Below are 17,607 nucleotides of genomic sequence, written 5' to 3'. Positions count from 1 at the left end.
AACAAAACAAACACAAATTACAAAAGAAAAACAAACCAGGTTTTAGTCTGCACTATTATTTCCTCCGTTTTTTAAGTCTTGTTACCTCTCCTTCTATCCTTTCTTAAAAAGTTCTTAAAAAGGAAAAAAAAAAATTAAAGAAAAACTGAACCAATGATGGAAACTCAAGGCCAAGGTTCCATTCTCGATAGAACTTCTTTCAGATTACAGCAGACACACAGTGATTCAACTGAAATACATCACAAAAATTACGTTCATCTGCATTCTAAATATAAGGAGGGAGGTATTCTGTTTGTTTATAATTTTTTTAAAGACTGAAATTGTCTGTCCATTGAGTATTCTTTAAATTTGATACATTCAAGAGCTCGAAACCAGCGTCTGTGGTATAGTTGTTTGGGGTTGAGCCGTTGCATGCAGAAGACGAGAATTCTATTCTCTTGCGGGGAGAATTTTATAGAGTGTCTCCGTCTATCTAGTTGGATATTGTACCCCTCTCATCCTGGGCTGACCCTGATAGGCAGGCTCGAAGCAGCCCATATCCTAAATGATCTAAAAAGTGTCGTTGGGGACGTAAATTTTCTCCAATTTCATTTTTACTACGACCTTGAACATCCAGGCCTCACCACGCCCAACTGTAAATGCTGCCCTGAACTCCACCCTGACAAGTTTTCTTGTCATGCTCAAAGAAACATAACCGCATTGTTCTTGTGTAACTTTACCAGACCGAGGGAATTGCTTCCCTTGGTACTCTTTTGACCTTCCTTCGCAAAGCTCTGTTGCTTCCCTTTTAATAAAGAAAATTTAATGTATTGCGAATTCGAATTGAAATACAAACTATTGAAGTCTTGTATAATAATACCGGATATAATGACATTTACTTGAGTCTACAGGCATAAAGTCTTTTCATATCTAAAAAAAAAATCCGCAAAACAAACAATGCATAAAAAAGAGGAAAAAACCCCATCCCTTTGAGTATTATAGTCTTGGCTCTAAGTATTAGTAACCTAGCAACGGAAAGGGACCGTCACAGGGTGAGTGACGTCTCCGTGAATTCAATTGTTCACGGCAATTATTTGGCTATATTTGATAAAACTTAGAATCGGCTTTGAGAAAACAATGCATCCTTTATATTTAATGATTAAAATATGGACAGGTGAGTGTTTACTCAGGACTGGAATTAAATAGTTTTCGAGAAGTTTGGTGGAGGTCAAAGACGTTTCTTGGCGAGAAAACGCAACTCAGGAGCTAAGCCGCCCCCTTCCGCTAAAAAACAAAACAAAACAAAAGTAGTAACACCAACATGTGTCTAACGGCCACCCCCCCCCCCCCCCCCCCCACCCTTTTTGTGATTTTAAATATTATAATGACAGTGTCCTAAACTTTCACCTGGCAAAAAAGGCTCCCACATTTCTACTCGATGTGGATGGGTGGTCGAAGAGGGTATAGATCTGTCTTCAGACGACTAACATTGCCATTAGCATCTTGAGAAATTTCGACTGTATTGTTTGTAGTAATGATCAAGTTATTTAGTAAGTGTAGCATCAGTTTACATGCATGTCTTTGTCTTCTTCCTTGTTCAGGTTCACAGTACTCCCTGACGCCCCCGGCCCGGTATGTCGTGTTTTCTGGTGACCTCAGCATTAACTACACCATGCCAGGGGGCGTGTCTTTACCCCACGCCTTTGTCAGACTGGATTTCCAGCGACCGGTGAGTAACACGTTGGGGGTTTGTACCAATCTAACAACATACTTGTATGCTCTGAATGGGTTTGTACCAATCTAACAACATACTTGTATGCTCTGATGGGGTTTGCTCCTTAATGTAACCGAATGATCTTTTTTTTTTTTAGCTTTGCATAAATCTAACACCATACTTGTGTGTTCTGGTGGGGTTCGATTTTTAATAACAATAATTTTGGGGGTTCTCTATGCCTACTAATCTAACACCATACTAAGGTGCTTTGATGGGGGTTGGCTCCTTTATGCTTCCCAGGAAGTTGAGATTGTTTCAGAATGCTATCAGGTCTGCTGGGGTAATAACAGATGTGAGGCAGCGTGGTGGAATCAGGCTCTCGTCAAAATAATGAAATCGAAGAAAACAGCAGTTTTCTCCCTGCTTAGCAATTTTTATCAAATTTTTGTTTTTTGGCTCAACAACTTTTATGTCTATTTACAAACACATTCCTTTGAGGATTTCACCGAAAACGTTGATTAAAGGCACACAAATATAAATTTACAGTTGTCATGGACTCTCCAGCTTTGGAATTTACCACGCTGTGGCGGCCATTTTCTCTCTAGTTTTACATCTTAAACCAGGTGACCCCCACCTCCTTTCAATCCAAAATATCTCCACTTCTATTGAAGATGGATGGGTAATTTTTTCATTTAAAGCCAGACAAATGAACAAGCTTTAAGATGATACCAATATCTCAATATGCCCCAAAATTGACGAGAGCCTGATTCCACCACGCTGCCTCACCACAGATTGTAAAGCGCATAAAGCTGCACAGCTGTTGAGCAGGGAATTGCGCTATACAAATGCTATCTATTATTATGTTACTCTCTTATTATATCTCCAATCTTCGGCACATGTATGACCTAATTCTAGTAGTTTTGCAAGTGTCGTAAAACTCTTACTAAAACGAAAACAGACTCCCACATAAATAATTTGTGCTGTCGGTGGAGTAGACGTAACACTGCCGATCACACTGGATTGCTTCACAATTGCATTTGCTTGTTGACTGTAACGTAATTTGTTGTTTTATACAATTTTAATTCCTAACAATTCAACCCCTTACAACTAGGGAATGCAAGCTGAAGTTCGGATGCTTGCTATTGGTTTTCTGCTTAGCTTTCAGATTCACTCTTAACTATTGTTATCGATTATCGGATATGGAATAATAAGCCACACAGAAGTCTATGTTCCATATTAAGTAAAAAAGAAACTGAATACTTATGCTGTTGTTTTCCTCATTCTGGGTATCCAGTTATTTCTGTGTTTTAAAAAAATGTTTACCTCTCTTATGCAGTGTGATCTTTTGAACTCAAAGCTGGTTTCTTTTTTCTTCAAGCAAATAGAAACATTCAAAATTATTTATTTTATCTCTATTTGCCCTCCACAGGGTAACAAAGAGCCGCTAGTGATCACTACGATGGGGTTGACCCTTGGTAAAAAATCTGGGAATCTCCGTGTGGCCTGCGGGGTCATCGAGTTCGCCGGCACTTTCAGCCTCAAGATGTTCTCCAGGGCTCACGGCGACCTCCTCACGGAAACGAGCCTCGATGTGAGATGGCCGGAAATCGTCCTGTCACTCCCAGACGAACACGAAGCGCAGACGACAGCTGTAGATTTACAGATAATCTCGAAAGCAAACTGTACCTCCGTCCTCCGTCGCCATTATCTGTTGGTCAGGTTATATTTCCAACAGGAGCCTGTGGATACCTCAAACCTAGACCTGTCAAAGGCGACGCTTTTACAGCAAAGAAACTTCACGAAAGTTAACAACGCTTTCACAGTGATCACTTTAGGGTGTCACCTTTTTGACCTGGACGGTTACTACCAAGCTGTCATGGTGTCCAGTTCATCTTCGAGCCCTATTGTCGCCAAGAGCTACACAATGTCTGTGAAGTGGAGCACAGCCTACCATCTCCTTCTCCGATCTCGCAGCCACACTATCTTCCCATGTGTCAACAGCGCCAAGATCACATACACCCATCCATCGTGTTCAGGGAAGGACAAAATCAGGGCGTACTCTCTGACACGAACTGCTGAAGGGAGCTTCGCCTCGCCGTTGCATCGACAGTATATCGAAGAAAAAGAGGCGAGGCCAGACGAAACACAAGTGACATTCCAGTGCTCTGTGTTCAACCAATCAGCAGCAGGATTTTGCTTCGTGTATGTCAGTGTGACGAGAAAAAATTCCTTCACAGTGCAAAGAGAATTGTGCGTCTCCGCCAGACCTGACTCAGGTGAGTACATATACATGTCGCATAATGAGGGTAATCAAGAAAACTCACAAACAAACTCACAAACATACTCATAAACAGACCCACAAACAAGCTCACAAACAAACTCATTAACAGAAACAGACTCAGAAACAAACTCGTAAACAAACTCACAAACAAACTCACAAACAAACTCATACAGAGACTCACCAACAAACTCACCAACAAACTCATCAACAAACCCACAAACAAACTCACCATCTAACAGTATAAAAAACCCACAACTAAAACACTGTACAGACGTTCCTTTCATTTGGAAATCAAATGGAGAAAACAAGCCAGTATCCATCCCTTCCTAAAGTAAATGCAACTCAGAAGGCCCTAAAATATATCAAAAGCATTGCAACAAAGAATTCCATGATTGCAACACATCCACCATCACCAACACCAACAACAGTTTTAACACCAACAACATCTACAACTAAGTTATAAAAACCTGTAAAAAAATAGAAAGCCAGAAAAAGGGGAATGTGAGACAGAAGTTAAACAAGTACAAAGAGAACGGGAATGGAACAAACAAAACAAAACAAAACAAAAAGAAGAGAAGAAAGAAAGTATCTGTAGCAAACACAAGAAATCAACTTAAAATTAAAAATCAGAATTCTTTAATCTCTGCTTCAACAACTTGACAAAGATTTGTAAGCAGGGGAAATAACTCTGTACACTAAAAGCTCAGTTGAGAGTGACTATTGTTGCTTCCCTTTTAAAGTAAAGAAAATATTTCAAGTCGTATTCATTGTGGTTGTAAGGAAATAGGACCTAAAGATCAATTAAAAAGGAAGTAGAAACATAAAAATACAAGTGATGGAGTGAAAAAAAAGGGACTGGAGGTTACATTGCAATTGACCGCAACGAAAAGGTATTTGCTTTCTCGCGCTTTCTTTGGCGCACAGAGCAATCTTCAGTTAGAATCCACCTATTTTTGGCTCTTCCAAGTGAGCTGAAAATGCCCAAATAAATTCCAAACAAAGTCAACAACAATCTTGCTGCTGTAATTCTTCTAACATCATACAAACTAAAAATGTCACAACGGTACCGTGATAAAATTTGGAAATTAAAAAAAAAAAATTTTTTTTTTGGGGGGGGTAGATTGGTTTGGGGGGTATTAGACTTGAAAGGATACATTATTATGTATTCAATAAACTAACACAACTTAAAAGGCGTTACTTTCTAACACTATTTAAAATGTCGCTTTGCAAAATGAGAATTTGCGAAGAAGAGAAATAACAATATGTGTATGAATGTGTGAAAATGGGTGGTTGTGAGACTAACTTCTCTCCTTCAATGTCTCATCACACGCTTTCCTTTGGACGAACTCACGGTGAGTGAACGAAGTCTCGTAAAAACATCTCGTGAACGTTTTATTCTTTTCGGCCATGTCATTTGATTGTATATGTGCTTTCTTCGTCTCGTGTTGTGTTCTCTTTCAATAGAGTGTTTTTCACGGTCCATGAATCCAAGTTTTATGAAGGAATAATGGGGTGAAGATGGATATATTATTATACATACAGTTTTGTCATAATGTTGCCCATAGTATGACATCACATCGGGGAGGGGGGGGGGATATTTTTAGTATTTCAGACAAGAAATCTATGGACTTATGCGTCTTGACAGACGATTTTACAAAATTTACCAGGATGGTAGACTCCGTGGAAGTAGATTGCATAACTCTAAGTGAGGGAAGATTTGAAGGGAGAGGGGAAGGGGTAAGGGGGTACTTAGTCTGAGTTTTCGTTAAATAAAACTACTATGGGTGGGGTGACCAATGCAAATTTGATATCAAGGGTGAAAAAGCAAGCTTTGGTTGATTTATTTACAAGAGTTACAAATAACTGGAGGTACACTTTGTATACAGAAGAAATAGACTGTGCTTCTCTTCTGATTTCGGTACTCTTGCTTTGATTTCATTTGGAGCGTCAACAAACAGCATGCTGTAATGTGCCCAGATTTGCATGAGATGTGCCTTTAGAGAGTCGCGCCAACAGCATTCTGTTAGTTATTGATCTATCGGTAAATGTTCGAGGCAGCACGGCCTATCTTTCTGTTGTCAAATGGAGTAAACAGTTGGCTTTGTAATCGCACTATCTTAGATGTTCGATGTCTTTGCCATTGTTCCAGCTGCTGCTGCTGCTGCTGCTGCTGTTGTTGTTGTTGTTGTTGTTGATGTTGTTGCTGTTGTTGTTGTTGTTGTTATGTCGTTTTAAATGTTTGCTATTCTTTTTGTTGTTGTTGTGGTGGTTTATGTTGGTGATGTTGATGATGATAATGATGATGTTCATGGAGGCATGAGTAAATTGTTTCTCATAAAGATATCACCATATTCCCTTTACCCTTGCTGTGAGAGCCCAACCTGTTCTCAGAGGCTGCTTGTGTCCGTCATACCTTTCCGTTTGTGATTGAAGAGTTTTTTGTGTAATTATTTCACGAAAACGATATTTAACTAGTGAAGAAAAGGAAACTTTTCAATGATTTTTACTCTTCTAGTTCCTTTTGCGTCTTTGCAAACGATATATTCATGAAACGGTTTTGCCTGGGCGATAGACGTAGAGGAAGAAGGTTGCCCAAGCTACTACTTCCTTACCTTCAGATCACATTATTTCGTATGTTTGAGACATTGTCAATACGTTTGGAATCAAGGAAGGTGCAAGGGAGTGTCTTACTATTTTACTGGTCTGTTGTAAATGGGATATTTTAAAGATAAGATTTTGTTTCCATCTAAATTTTGAATTTTACACGGCTGGCGGCCCAACAGCGTATTCTTTTATACGATTTCGAGCATCAAGGGGTATTTAAAGTTCGCAACGTGCATCAGGGGCCTCAGAGATTTTTTTGTCCTTATCGGAGAAGGCTAGATCCTGGGGATTTTTTTTTTGGTAGTCATGTTTAGTATACGTCATTTCTTGTTATCTCGTTGTCATTATTACTGTTGTTGATGAAGTTGTTGCTGCCATTCTTGTTCTGTTTATTTTTGTTAATTCATGTCGTCAATCTGGTTGCTTTTAGGTTTTCCTCTTTATGCTGAGTGGTAGACCAATTTGGTGTGTCGATGAATACATCTCAACATTCTGCGACAGGACCAGCTTACGTTTTGTTTTCAGCTCTGTTACTTGTTCAAATGCATGAGCTTTTGTCTAGACGTATTACAGTTGTGTGGCATACAATCGACGTCAGTAGAAACGTTTATGTTTTGTTCACTTTGAAAACATGCCATGACTCGAGGTTTTGAGGACAGAATCTGTCAAAAACTCTTTATTCTCATTGTGATTGTAGCCTGTGGGTTGGAAAAGACTGTAAGTGAAGTTGAATCTGCTCAAGCGAGCACCTGTCCAAGACAATCAACTTTATAAGCGACCTCTTCTCTTCCCACTTCACCCCGAGCCTTTTTTTCCATTTCATTATAATCATAACGACTCTGTACAATAAGACCACCTACCCAATACGATCATTTTTCTCATGGACACTGGGTAGTCGTTAGAGAAAGTTCGACTGGTTTTAAGCGCTCATTACCACTCAGAAAACTGATAGAGACTGACAACTTGAGTCCAATGTCCTATACTGTTAATCGTCAACTGCAGTCATTATTAGGGCTGTGTAAATAGCATGAATTCGTCGAATTTATTATCTTGTTGTTACCTGTTCCCCTGGACCAACCTCTTGTTATAGTATAAATTACTTATATTCTGAATGAGAAATGGCGGCAAGACATTCGTACTAATAATTCGTCCGCCAATGTCTGACAATGACCAATGCGTCTGCAGAGGAGAATACTTCTTAAGCAAAGTTTGAACCCCCCTCCCCCTCCCCCCTCCCCCCTCCCCCCTCCCACCCCCCATAAAACAAACCCAAACTATGGATCAAAATTATTTTGGGCGTCTGCTATGTTCAATGAGACCAATAATCGTGGCAGAGATGTCTTTGCCACTTATGTGAGGCAGCGTGGTGGAATCAGGCTCTCGTCAATTTTTGGGCATGTAGAGTTATTGGTATCATCTTAAAGCTTGTTCACTTGTCTTTATTTGGATGAAAAAAAATATCCATTAATCTTGAATACAAGTCGAGATATTTGCGAAAGAAGGAGATGGGGGTCACCTGTTTCCAGAGGTGAAAATGGCCACAAAAATTTAGTTGTTTCCTTAGCTTAAAAGTCCGTAGTAACTGAAAATTTAATTTTTTTTTGCCTTTAATCAACGCTTTTCAGAATAATCCACACATATATGAGTTCTTCAATAGGCGTGAAAGGTGATGAGCCCAAAAACAAAAATTTGATAAACATTCGCAAACCTGTTGGAAAATGCAAGTTTCTTCACTTTGATTATTTTGACGAGAGCCTGATTCCACCACGCTGCCTCGCATATTATTGAGCTTCATTTCCACTTGTGACATGTGAGTGCATAGTTAATAAAATTAGACATAATGATTTCTGCTCTCTGAGACGCATGAAGTGCAGTTAGTACGATTGACATCTCATACTGCCGTAAAGCACACTAAAATTATGCTAATAATATTGTCGAGTTCTCATTCCGTCTGAAAAAGTAAATTGTTCCTCTCGTCTTGTCCCCAGTGTTCCCCCAAGATGGCGGCTGGAGCACATGGACGCCCTGGACCTCCTGCTCCGTCACGTGCGGGACCGGGAAGCAGAACCGGTACCGGATATGCAACGACCCCGCCCCCAAACATGGCGGACGTTTCTGCGAAGGAGAGCCGATGGAGTGGACGCCTTGTAAAGTGCACTGTCCAGGTGAGTGAGTGATAGACGCTGGGGTGCCTAGGGGTTAGTAAGTGGGTGGAACAGATTTAGAAATAGAACAAAGGAAACAATTCTCTATCCGGCTGAGTTACCCCAAACCATATTATATAATAATAATTAATAATTAATAATAATTGCATTTATATAGCGCATATCCATGCTCAAGAGCATGCACTATGCGCCTTACAACTATTATTACCCCAGCAGACCCTTTGAGAACACTCTGAAACATTCTCTGCTTCTGCAGAAGCATACAATGCAAGCTGCGGATTTCACGCGCTCAAACACTATCAAATTGACAAGATCGTTCACTGTCTATAGCCGGGTACCCATTCCCACCTGGGTGAAGTGAGGAAAATTCGTGTAAAGTGCCTTTCCCAAGGACATAACGTTGGGCCACAGACGGGATTCGCACCCACGACCTTACGGTTGCGAGTCCGAGAGCCTAACCACTAGGCCACCGACTTTATCTTAACTATGCAACCGTAGTATTTATTAAGCCTTTGTAACTTTTTCCGCTAGGACTTAGGCCAAAGTTAAGAATGTCAGGTGTCTTCACTGCATACAATAATATTTTCCTGAATATAGTGAAGGAAAATAATTGATTTTTTAACTATCTATGTTTAGAAAGAGAGAGCAGGAGAGAGAGAGACAGAGAGAGAGAGAGAGAGAGAGAGAGAGAGAGAGAGAGAGAGAGAGAGAGAGAGAGAGAGAGAGAGTGAGAGCGAGAGCGAGAGCGAGAGAGAGAAAGAGAGAGGGAATCTTTCCATGGAACATAAAGCCTTTTGCTTTCTTAATACTTGGACCATATTATTTAACATGTATCTTCTTCCTTCCCGTCTGCAGAGTCCATACCCCGCACTCCTCTCCACTCGCCCCCTATAGACAAGAACTGCGCATGCGGCTGTTCGAAAACAGAAGTCACAGGGGAGATAATCGCCACTGGCCGTTGCCATGGTCTGTCTGCGTGGCTGGTGGAGGGCCCGGAGGGGAGCGCTGTGAGTCTGCGGTTCGATTACTTCAACCTCAACTACACTCGCCAGTGGGTCAAGATCAGGAACGGCGGAAAAGCCAGTGACGATTTGCTCTTCTCCTCTACAAACAAGGGATACCCGGCAGAGATCACTTCTGGTCGGGTCATGAGGGTAGAGTTCATGACCTTCTACGTCACACCACCCCCAGCCGCCATATTCCCGAAGAACGCTTCATTGCCCATCCACGCGCATGGGTTTATTGCCAGCTACAACATCAAAGGTATTACAGATCTCCTTGATTCGATGGTTGTAAGGAGAAACTGCTGCTGGTAGATTCTACCATCTGGATGTTTTGTATTTCTGTCTGTTGTCTGGCTTTTTCTGACCGTTAGTTCTGGCTCTTTCTTTGTCTTTGGTACCCTATAATTACAAAAAGTTCCAAAACATTCGCAAAACAAACAAACAGCAAAAAAAAAAAAGAAAAAAAGAACCCCCCCCCCCCCAACAGAACCCCCCCCCCCAAAAAAAAAAGAGAAAACAAAATAAATAACACTCTCTCTCACACACACTTACACACATACACACACACACACACACACACACACACACACACACACACACACACACACACACACACACACACAGACTAAACACAGATAACAAAACAAACACAAATTACAAAAGAAAAACAAACCAGGTTTTAGTCTGCACTATTATTTCCTCCGTTTTTTAAGTCTTGTTACTGCCCTTTCTATCCTTTCTTAAAAAGTTCTTAAAAAGGAAAAAAAAAAATTAAAGAAAAACTGAACCAATGATGGAAACTCAAGGCCAAGGTTCCATTCTCGATAGAACTTCTTTCAGATTACAGCAGACACACAGTGATTCAACTGAAATACATCACAAAAATTACGTTCATCTGCATTCTAAATATAAGGAGGGAGGTATTCTGTTTGTTTATAATTTTTTTAAAGACTGAAATTGTCTGTCCATTGAGTATTCTTTAAATTTGATACATTCAAGAGCTCGAAACCAGCGTCTGTGGTATAGTTGTTTGGGGTTGAGCCGTTGCATGCAGAAGACGAGAATTCTATTCTCTTGCGGGGAGAATTTTATAGAGTGTCTCCGTCTATCTAGTTGGATATTGTACCCCTCTCATCCTGGGCTGACCCTGATAGGCAGGCTCGAAGCAGCCCATATCCTAAATGATCTAAAAAGTGTCGTTGGGGACGTAAATTTTCTCCAATTTCATTTTTACTACGACCTTGAACATCCAGGCCTCACCACGCCCAACTGTAAATGCTGCCCTGAACTCCACCCTGACAAGTTTTCTTGTCATGCTCAAAGAAACATAACCGCATTGTTCTTGTGTAACTTTACCAGACCGAGGGAATTGCTTCCCTTGGTACTCTTTTGACCTTCCTTCGCAAAGCTCTGTTGCCTACCTCTTAATAAAGACAATTTAATGTATTGGGAATTCGAGTTGAAATACAAACTATTGAAGTCTTGTATAATAATACCGGATATAATGACATTTACTTGAGTCTACAGGCATAAAGTCTTTTCATATCTAAAAAAAAAATCCGCAAAACAAACAATGCATAAAAAAGAGGAAAAAACCCCATCCCTTTGAGTATTATAGTCTTGGCTCTAAGTATTAGTAACCTAGCAACGGAAAGGGACCGTCACAGGGTGAGTGACGTCTCCGTGAATTCAATTGTTCACGGCAATTATTTGGCTATATTTGATAAAACTTAGAATCGGCTTTGAGAAAACAATGCATCCTTTATATTTAATGATTAAAATATGGACAGGTGAGTGTTTACTCAGGACTGGAATTAAATAGTTTTCGAGAAGTTTGGTGGAGGTCAAAGACGTTTCTTGGCGAGAAAACGCAACTCAGGAGCTAAGCCGCCCCCTTCCGCTAAAAAACAAAACAAAACAAAAGTAGTAACACCAACATGTGTCTAACAACCCCCCCCCCCCCCAATCTTCCAGCGATCCCTCTCAGCAGTACGGCCACTATCCTGTACCAGTACGAAGAGAAGACCTTACTGGGCAGCGCAGTGACCATCGTCGGAATCGTCATCTGTGTAGCGGTCATTCTCGTTGCCGTTATCTTCGTGGTTCTCCAGCGTACCTTCTTCAAACGTCGCATCAAGTACTCCATGACCATGTCAGGGGAGAGCCCAGCCCACGCCAATCTGAAAGGCTCCACTTCTGAACATCAGGTATTTTAGAGGAGTCACTCGTTTTCTGTTTTCAACTATAGTAATAATAATAGTTCGTCGGGGTCAAAGTTCGAAGATGATCAGTGTAGCTGTATGGGAGAATACTTCTTAAAGAAAAATATAAATAAAAAAAAGAATAGAGATAATAATATGGGGCTTCTGCTATGGCTATTGAGACCAATTCTGGCAGAGAAGATTTTGTCACATTTTGAGCATTAAAAATTTTCATCTACACTTGCGGATGTGTGCAGGTTGCAGGTATATATCTTAGCCTTAGCATTTCTAATTCGTGAAGCCTCATATTATTATTATTTTCTCCCCCTTTGGCTAACGTTAAAATGATTCCATTAAGCAAGAACTATCTCTCTACAAAAATTGATACAACACTATTATTATATAATTCAAGATGAAAGCCACGTCACGAATCCGAATATTGCACATTTGAACAAAGTGGTAGGTTAATATCACAAAACAATAGAGGACAAACGAGTTATGCCAAAAATGTTGCTACATTCTTCACTTTAGGCAGCATAGACAAGCACACAAATACATACAAACACACACACACACACACACACACACACACACACACACACACACACACACACACACACACACACACACAGAGTGATGGAGAGAGAGAGAGAGAGAGTGGGAGAGAGAGAGAGAGAGAGAGAGGGAGAGAGAGAGAGAGAGTGAGAGAGAGAGAGAGAGTGAGAGAGAGAGGGAGAGAGAGAGGGAGAGAGAACATGAGAGAGAGAACGTGTGGGGGAAAGAACGTGTGTGTGTGTGTGTGTGTGTGTGTGTGTGTGTGTGTGTGTGTGTGTGTGTTTGTATGTGTGTGTGTGTGTGTGTGTGTGCGGGTGTGAGAGAGAGAGAGAGAGAGAGAGAGAGAGAGAGAGAGAGAGAGAGAGAGAGAGAGAGAAAGTCAGACAGACAGACAGACAGACAGACAGACAGACAGACAGACAGACAGACAGACAGACAGACAGACAGACAGACAGACAGACAGACAGACAGACAGACAGACAGATAGACAGTCTGACAGACAGAGACAGAAACAGAGAGAGAATATTCACTGATGTACTCGTTGTCAACTCGTGACCATGACTATTTATTTAACATTCTCACCAGGGATCAATAAAGGGTCATTCGTTCACTCATTCACGTTTGAACCGTGAAGTATTCATTAAAATGCTCTCCAATGGTTTCGAATAGTAGAGTAATTCATCTCTAAAAGGTGTAATTCTTTCTATTGACGAATTATGTTCAGATTTGTATTGTTTCAAGTCCTTGCACTTTTTTTACTGTAAAACTTGAGGTTTGTTTAAGATTTAACTAAAGAGAAGAATTTTTCAAATTTGCGATACATTTCTTTTCTAAGTGGTAAAAATTCCAGACTGATAACGCTTTTTATCGGGTCACAGACCTCATTTCATTTTTAAATCACTGATCAACTTTTGTTTATATTTGTCTCCCCCCTCCCTTTCCCCTCTCTCTCTCCCTCCCTCCATCTCTCTCTCCCTCTCTTTCCTCCTCTCTCTTTCTCCCTCACCGTCCCTCTTACTCCTTCCCTTGCCCCCCCCCTCTCTCGCTATATCTCTATCTCTCCCAGTCTGTTTCTCACTCTATCAAACATACAAACAAGGCTAACATTTAATTACTAACCGTTACATTGATTCATCTTATAATCAATATTGACAAACTCACATGTATAGCCATAACGTATCGGATTCATGTCTAATCAACTTACTATTTCTATCAATCATCTTACAAGTTCATTCCACGTCTCTGTTGCAGGTCTCCAGTGCGCAGAGCAGCAGTAGCCCGAGCAGTCCCGGTGCGGGAATTCACGTAGACATGGACGTCCCTCTGACGGGAAAAACCCGGAGAAAGAACAGTGGGAATTCCCCAACCCACAAACAAGGGCGCTCGGGGAGGACGCCAAGCATTTCCAGCACCAGCAGCCAGAAGGTAAAACGCCACAAAGGGAAAGGGGACGGCTCGATCACGCCTTCAGGTCACAGCTCAGGAGGAACGCCGAAGATGAAAGCGAAAAACTATTCGTCATCAACCAACCCGTATGGTATTGAAATCATAGACACCGACGATCCCTCGGTTACTTTGAAAACGCCCTCTGCTTTTGCGAAATCGCCACGAGCAGCGCGTATACAGTCTTTAGGGAATAAGCACTCTCCAGTCACGCCCTTGTCTCCGATCTCAAAACTAGATCTTCTCAATAAGAAACGCCACGAAAAAGACAAAAAGGGCAAAGCAGCCGTTTCTGACATTGACCGCGAGGTCACGGGGTCGTCAGGATCCTCTACCCAGAGATCAAGGACACCTTCGACGACCAAGGCCGAAGTGAACTGGCCACATCCCGGGTTTGTTCGTGCGGCGTTGAACGAAGTAGGTCGGACATTTTCTTCGGATAAGTACAAGAATAAAACGGGTCAGCGGCCACCTTCAGAGGAAATCCCGCTCATTGAGTCATATTCTAGTCAGGAATCTCCGTCTCACATCAACGACTTAGTCAAGAGTGACTCGGTGGATTCAGCCACCACTTCGTTCAACCGACCCGGCAAAGCCCGTCGCCCAACGTCCTTGACCGAGTCCTACTCGAACGACGTAGTGCCTAGGCCAAAGTCCAGGTCAGACAGTATGACTGAATCAGCTCAGTTTTCTGGGCCGATTGGAAACGACGAGTCATCATCCGACAAACCGTCTGATTTGTCCGAGCTTACGAAACCAGTGCAATCTTCTGCGTCGACAGCCGCAGTGTTACATGTAAATACCCCCGAAACCGTACCACCTTCTTCAGCATCATCAACATCTGCATCCACTCTGTATCCCAGACCCAGACCTCCAGTTTTTTCAGCGCCTCGTACAACCTTTACAAAACCCACAGGAAGTAAAGACATTTCCAAACAATCAGCGTGCGAGGAAAGACAAGCAATGTTGCCGAAACCCGATGGACAAAGTCCAAAACCACCTCGTCATCAGGATCCAACGGACACCCGTAACACGAACAATGCCACGTCTTCGAGTATCATGCAAGAACCTGCTCCTGCCAACGCTGCGCCTGTGCGTAATGGCAGCAGCAAAAATGATACAAAACCGAAACTAGACGCTCATCATGCCAATGGTGACAAACCAAAAGACCCCCGAGCTAGTCCTGGCAGATTTGGCAGCAACAAAGAACATTTTAGTCCGGGAAAGCTGAGTAAAACCAGCAGCAAAGGCAGCAAAACGACAGTCTCCTCTCCGGCCCGGAGTATTACAACGCCGTCGGAAGTCGACGGACTAGAATTAGAATACGACGATTTCATAGAAGACGACCCTCTGTCGTATTTTGATTACGAGCAGACGCAGAAACTGGCCTTCAGGGGAGTGGAGAAGATTGGTAACAAGACCCCTGTCGAAGAAGAGGAAGAGGAAGACGAGGTCTGACACCGGCTTCAGAAGGGTGGCGTCATTTCATCTCCATCTGTTGAAATATTATCAGTTATAACATCTTCACCACTCCATGACGTCACAAGTCCTTCTTTCATTGAATGTATGGAGTTTGAGTACGATAGCTATCTAGAATATTCTCCACTAACGTATTTAGACTTCACGGAAACCCAGAGATTTTGTTTTAGTGGGGTAGAATCGGTGCTAGTAGACGTAGAATGGGAACCAGAATTGACAAAGTGCATGAACACCAGTGTCATTCATACCATTTGCCAAATAGAAAATTCAGAGTCACAAGAAACGTCTGAAAGTCAGGACAATGACGAAGACGACGATTCTGACGAACGTAATGACAATGACGACGATGAAAGTAAAACTGATTATAATGACGGCGACAATGACATGCTTTTAGAGAGCTGGGAAACTATAGATTCTTGTTTTAGCTTTTTAGAAGAAGAAGACAACTACCACGAGGACGACGACGACAACGACGAAGAAGAAGAAGAAGAAGAAGAAGAAGAAGAAGAAGAAGAAGAAGAAGAAGAAAAAGAAGAAGAAGAAGAAGAAGAAGAAGAAAGCGCTTTATTTAGGGACCCAGATACGAAGAACAGACACAAGTTTCTTATGGTATCTGACTCTACTCAGCTGGCTGGAATTCCAGTGGAATATCTTGGATTTGTATTTAACACCAATGATTTTGATTAGAATATGGGGAATTCTGGACCCAAGACTATTATTTTGCTTTTCCTCAGCTCTCTTTAAGGCTCATTATACTTCGGAGGCAACCTTGCTTTATTCTGAGACTGACACCATAGAGATTCTAACGAAAAGGTCAATTGCTTAAGTTTCATGGCAACATGGTTTGCATCTATCGTCGTCTAGCTGTTCAGATGTAGTAATCCCGAATACTGATTTATCATTTTTGAAATTGCAATTTCTCAGTCGGTAGTATCGGTTGCACGTGCTCGAAGAATATTCTGTCGCAACTGGAATGTGAAATTTGGACAAGAAAGCAAGAGGAGATACATAATAGGGTACAATTGTACACAAAAATGAAATTCTCTCTCTCTCTCTCTCTCTCTCTCTCTCTCTCTCTCTCTCTCTCTCTCTCTCTCTCTCTCCCTCTCTCTCTCTCTCTCTTCCTCTTTCTTTCTCTCTCTATTGCAAAAAGGTTGTTTTCTGGGCTTAGAACACTTGAACAGCTTGCCGACACTATGCACTAGACGCAAAATGAATGTGAACTATAATATGAACACCTAATTAACCATGTGGAATTTTCGTAGCCCTTTTCTTGACAAACTTACAGGTATTTACAGATATTTTAGGCTTCCTTATTGAGTCCCCGTATGTTCCTCAGTCCACCAACGTGGTTGTGATGTGAGTGCCTTTGTCAGTGAACAGTTTACATTCCGAGCTGAGGTAACGGTGCACGGTTGTGATTTTGAATTACAGGTTGTAAAGTGTTAATTGAAGGTTGCAAGTGCTGAAGTGATAGTTTATAGTCTTGTTCCTCTTCTAAATCGAATGTTCACGACACGTCATACTAACTTCATTCAACCTAATGTTTTTTACCTCTATTACCGACGTGCGGACACAGCCTGTAAGATACTCAAACACTCCTATCGATTTATTTCAGTCTTTGCAAAATCGCCAGTTACCATTGTCCCACTGGGAGAGCTAAGGAAAATAATCGCAGCATATTATACTAATTGTACGACATCCTTCTCAGTTTGGCCCTAGATCGAACCCAAATCTATGAGTAGAGTACCAAAGCTGTACCCTCTAGACTTAGTTATCCTCCCAGGAACGAATAATTCTTTGTATAATTCACCGTAATTTATGATGGCTGCTGGACAGATAGTCTTGAGAATTGTACAGGGGGAGCTGGGCATCTAATTTTCTGGGATAATGATTAAATTATAAACTGAGAGCGGGAGAACATTGCCCTTATATCAGACACCGTGGTACGCAAAATTAGGTCAAACAAAAACAGACCAGTTGTAGTATCTGACGTGCGGGAGATTCTGAAGAGCCCCCATCAAGAGTGAGAAGAAAGTTTCGTTAGTGGGAAGACGGAAAGCGGAATATTATACCCACCAGGGCATACTGTAACTGTTTAAGAAACGAGAGTCACGGCTTTCTGGGAGGACAAGTAGTATAAGTATAAAAATCAGCTGTGTGAACCGAAACAATAGCAATG

General features: G+C 41.6%; 1 protein-coding gene across 1 annotated transcript in view; it reads left to right on the top strand.

The window, feature by feature from the left end:
• LOC101850513 overlaps positions 1-15,901 on the top strand; it is an 83,914-nt gene extending 68,013 nt beyond the window's left edge. The window contains exons 3-8 of the mRNA XM_005108751.3: positions 1,581-1,708; positions 3,123-3,969; positions 8,567-8,743; positions 9,599-10,006; positions 11,722-11,954; positions 13,755-15,901. Of these exons, the coding sequence (XP_005108808.1) occupies positions 1,581-1,708; positions 3,123-3,969; positions 8,567-8,743; positions 9,599-10,006; positions 11,722-11,954; positions 13,755-15,404 (3,443 nt within the window). The 3' untranslated portion in view covers positions 15,405-15,901. The remainder of the gene's footprint in view (positions 1-1,580; positions 1,709-3,122; positions 3,970-8,566; positions 8,744-9,598; positions 10,007-11,721; positions 11,955-13,754) is intronic.
• The last annotated feature ends 1,706 nt before the right edge of the window (positions 15,902-17,607 follow it).

This window comes from Aplysia californica, unplaced genomic scaffold (genome assembly GCF_000002075.1).
Source record: "Aplysia californica isolate F4 #8 unplaced genomic scaffold, AplCal3.0 scaffold00717, whole genome shotgun sequence".
NCBI lineage: Eukaryota > Metazoa > Mollusca > Gastropoda > Aplysiida > Aplysiidae > Aplysia > Aplysia californica.
Note: the sequence above shows the minus strand (reverse complement) of the source record. Positions and strands in the feature narration are given on the sequence as shown.